Source organism: Cebus imitator, unplaced genomic scaffold (assembly GCF_001604975.1).
Source record: "Cebus imitator isolate Cc_AM_T3 unplaced genomic scaffold, Cebus_imitator-1.0 Scaffold823, whole genome shotgun sequence".
Lineage (NCBI taxonomy): Eukaryota > Metazoa > Chordata > Mammalia > Primates > Cebidae > Cebus > Cebus imitator.
The window spans coordinates 116,029-120,703 of record NW_016108138.1 but is presented as its reverse complement, the minus strand read 5'-3'; the positions used below and the strand labels follow the sequence as shown (position 1 = coordinate 120,703).

Below are 4,675 nucleotides of genomic sequence, written 5' to 3'. Positions count from 1 at the left end.
GAATGTGGCAAAGCCTTTAACTGGCCCTCAACCCTGACTAAACATAACAGAATTCATACTGGAGAGAAACCCTACAAATGTGAAGAATGTGGCAAGGCCTTTAATCAGTTCTCAAATCTTACTACACATAAGAGAATTCATACTGCAGAGAAACCCTACAAATGTGAAGAATGCGGGAAAGCTTTTAGCCGGTCCTCAAACCTTACTAAACATAAGAAAATTCACATTGAAAAGAAACCCTACAAATGTGAAGAATGTGGCAAAGCTTTTAAGTGGTCCTCAAAGCTTACCGAACATAAGATAACTCATACTGGGGAGAAACCCTACAAATGTGAAGAATGTGGCAAAGCTTTTAACCATTTCTCAATTCTTACCAAACATAAGAGAATTCACACTGGAGAGAAACCCTACAAGTGTGAAGAATGTGGCAAAGCTTTTACCCAATCCTCAAACCTTACTACACATAAGAAAATTCATACTGGAGAGAAATTATACAAATGTGAAGAATGTGGCAAAGCTTTTACCCAATCTTCAAACCTTACTACACATAAAAAAATTCATACTGGAGGAAAACCCTACAAATGTGAAGAATGCGGCAAAGCTTTTAACCAGTTCTCAACTCTTAGTAAACATAAGATAATTCACACTGAAGAGAAACCCTACAAATGTGAAAAATGTGGCAAAGCCTTTAAGTGGTCCTCAACCCTTACTAAACATAAGAAGATTCATACTGGAGAGAAACCCTACAAATGTGAAGAATGTGGCAAAGCTTTTAAACTATCCTCAACCCTTTCTACACATAAGATTATTCATACTGGAGAGAAACCCTTCAAATGTGAAAAATGTGGTAAAGCTTTTAACCGATCCTCAAACCTTATTGAACATAAAAAAATTCATACTGGAGACCAACCCTACAAATGTGATCAGTGTGGCAAAGCATTTAACTATTCCTCACACCTTAATACACATAAAAGAATTCATACTAAAGAGCAACCCTATAAATGTAAAGAATGTGGCAAAGCTTTCAACCAATATTCAAACCTTACTACACATAACAGAATTCATGCTGGAGAGAAACTCAACAAACCTGAAGCTGTGACAGTGATTTCAACAACACCGCAAACTTTATAAAATATAAATTATACTGGTGTGAAATCCTAGAAATGTAAAGAATGTGACAAAGCCTTTAAATGGTTGTCACACTTGATTGTAGGTAAGGTCATATATATTGGAGTAAACAACTACAAGTATGAAGAACGTGGCAAAACTTTTAATTCTCATACCTTATTGTATGGGAAATAATTTTTATTTCAGAAAAGGTGTACACACAGAAGAATGGAAAAACCGTTAATATCTGCTCATATCTTACTCAACATTAGAGTCTGCACTTAATAAAACCATTATAAATGCAATTAGTGTCAAAAGCTCTTTCAGAAAATATAGCCCTTTAAAGTGAAGAGGAGTATTCTGAAGACAAACATTACAAATGTAATGAGGGCTATAGTACCATTATTTGTATCACAGATCTTACACACATTTTGTACTACAGAAAACCCTGAAGCAGTTGCTTAAATATTGTTCAACATCAGAAAATTTATATTGGAGGAAACCCCTGGAAATGTAATAAATTTATAAAAACAGTTTTAAAAATTTATAGCTTATAAAACATAAGAGTCTGTAATACAGTACTTGGTTTATGTTACAAACTTTGTTCAATATAAGGGAATTTATATTACAGAGAAACCCTACCAGTGTAATAAGTTTGGAAAAACATGTTTCAAAAACCACAGCATAAAAAATACCAGAGGGTTCATACTAAAATATATTGTAGCTGCAGTAAATATGAAAAAATATTAATCCAAAATTTATATAAATGTCAGAGAATTCACAGTAGAGATACCTAAGGCACTGACACTTCAGACATTACACTAAATCAGTGCTGAGTATAGAAAACAATACAAACTAAAAATGAGTGGATAAATTATTTGTATATAACATTAAAAGAAGTAGAACATTTTCAGAGTTATAATTACATTTAAAGTATAGTTTCATCTTGAAAAACGTACAGATTTTTAAATTAGTGAGTAATGATGAAATAAAACTCAACTTTATGCTGTTTCTTCATTCCTCCTGTATTCACATGTGAAAGCATGTGACCAGTTGTTGCTGCATCAAAGATATGAGAGATTATTAGGTGGGCATTATGTAAAACATTTTTTATGGAACAGTAAGGATATTAAAATGTAAGATACAGCTGGGCACAGTGGCTCACGTTTGTAATTCCAACACTTTGGGAGGCTGAGATGAGTGGATCACCTGAGGTCAGGAGTTTGACACCAGCCTCACCAACATGGCAAAACCCTGTCTCTACTAAAAATAAAAAAATTGGCCAGGTGTGGTGGTACCTCCCTGTAATCCCAGCTACTTGGGAGACTAATACAGGGAAATCACTTGAATGTGTAAGTCAAAGGTCACAGCCTAAATCATACCATTGCACTTCAACCTGGGCAACAAAAGTGAAACTCAGTCTTAAAAAAAAATGTAACATGCGTGATGAAAAGGTAATTGGAGAGGCTCTTTTTTGGGAAACTTAGTAGTGATGCATGAGGTAGGTTTTCAGAGTAATATTCTTCTGCATTATAGTGAGAAAACATATTTTAGTTTAAATTAGTTAAATTAGTATATATCATTTTATTTAATGTAATTTTATGTAATTAAATGAAGTACATTTAAAAATTTTTAGATTACATGTAAACATAACTTTTTAATGTAGTAAGATCCTTGTGCATTAATGAAGCATCACTATGCTTCTAACTAACCTATTCCACCTTACTCAAGGTGTATGTAAAAGATGGTAACAATATACTGTTTGGTAACATGATGGACTATAACGTTTCTAGTAATCTCTTTCACCAGTGGCTTTCATCTGCAAATAAGTTAAAAAATGTTTCCATAGGATAAATTTTTTTTGTCTTATTTAAACTTAGTGTTCTTAATTTCTGTGGGTACATAGTATGTGTATATGCTTATGCAATATATGACATATTTTGATACAGGCATATAATATGTGTTAGTCACATGAGGATAAATAAAATTCCATTACCTTCAGCCTTTATCCTTTGTATTACAAGCCAATCTTAGACTTTTCATTATTTTAATGTACAACTGTTATTAACTAAAGTATTATTTTAATTATACAAATTATATAGAATAAATAAAATCCATACATTTCTGTCATGAATAAACATGAAAAAAGTTACATATTTTTATTTGAGTATGTGGCTGCTCTGCCTCCAAATACATACAGAGTTTAGTTTTTATTTACATAGAGTTAAATATACACAAACATTAAAGATAAACATTAGGTGTAAGAAAATGGAGCATCCGAGTCACAGCACCAAAAAAAAAAAAGAGAAAATTATGGAGCAAGTAACTGTTTATTTATTTTTTTTTCTTTTATACTTTATGAGGTTTCATTATGTGAGCTGAACGGGGTGGATTATAAGAATGATTTTTATGAAATTTAGTTGTGCACACAAAATAATTTTTAGATGCAATTCCGCAATTCATGTTTTAAGTTATATCTTATTTAGTTAGTACATTCTATTTTGTTCCTTTAATTGGAGAAGTCTATATAAACCTACTTTAGTTATTCATTTCACTTTCTATAATTGACATGTAAATATATTTATTTATTGAGCTAATTAGTTCAGGTCGGTACTAGGGAGGCTTCAGAAGTTAGGAGGATTTGTTTTTTGTTTTTTTTATGAGATGGAGTCTCCCTCTGTCGCCCAGGCTGGAGTGCAGTGGTGCGATCTCAGCTCTGCAACCTCTGCCTCCCAGGTTCAAAGGATTCTCCTTCCTCAGCCTCAGGAGTAGCTGGAACTACAGGCACATTCCATCACGGCTGGCTAAATTTTTTTGTATTTCTAGTACAGACGGGTTTCACCATGTTGGCCAGGATGGTCTCCATCTCCTGACCTCGTGATCTGCTTGCCTCTGCCTCCCAAAGTGCTGGGATTACCACCATGAGCCACCGGGATTACCGCCATGAGCCACCGGGCTCGCCTTATGAAGATGTTTTCATACAAAAATGTAGCAAACAAGCCTGACAAAGCTTGCTGTGTAACAGATTGTCCATAGTAAGGCAAAAATATTTCTGCTGGAGTTAGTTTGTAACTTCAAGTCAGAAATGAAAAATATCAATGGTGAAGAAATAATGCTGATTCTTCATGTGGAGAGGACATTTTCCCCAGACTGGAAAGCTGATTCTTGCTGAAAAGATTTAAAGATACATTCTGCTTCTTTTATTTCCTAAATATCTTGTTTCCTTTGTCTCGTGTATTCCAATTAAGTATGCATCACCGCCCTTCTTTATTGGTTTGATGCCCACAGTTTTCTCATTGTTATATTTGTGCCATGTCATTTCACATGGTACTTTGTAGGTTCTGATGAGAAAATTGGTATTTTTAATGCACCGAAAAATATTTAAACTGGAGCATTTTTTATCAATATAACTTTCAGATCAGTTAATTAAAATAAAAGGCATATGCTATCCACAGGTAAGAGGACAAAATTAGCATCTTCTCTGTTTGTAAAACAAAAACCTTATTCTTACACATAGTGTGACAAATATAAAATGCTAGAAAATACATTTTATAAATTAAATTTTTTA

The 4,675-nt window shown here is 33.3% G+C and overlaps 1 protein-coding gene across 1 annotated transcript in view; it reads left to right on the top strand.

Annotated features, from left to right (window-relative positions):
* LOC108297631 (zinc finger protein 43-like) overlaps positions 1–1,409 on the top strand; it is a 59,455-nt gene extending 58,046 nt beyond the window's left edge. Inside the window, 2 exon segments of the mRNA XM_037735482.1 lie at positions 5–1,092; positions 1,095–1,409. Coding sequence (XP_037591410.1) covers positions 5–1,092; positions 1,095–1,169 — 1,163 coding nt within the window. The 3' untranslated portion in view covers positions 1,170–1,409.
* The last annotated feature ends 3,266 nt before the right edge of the window (positions 1,410–4,675 follow it).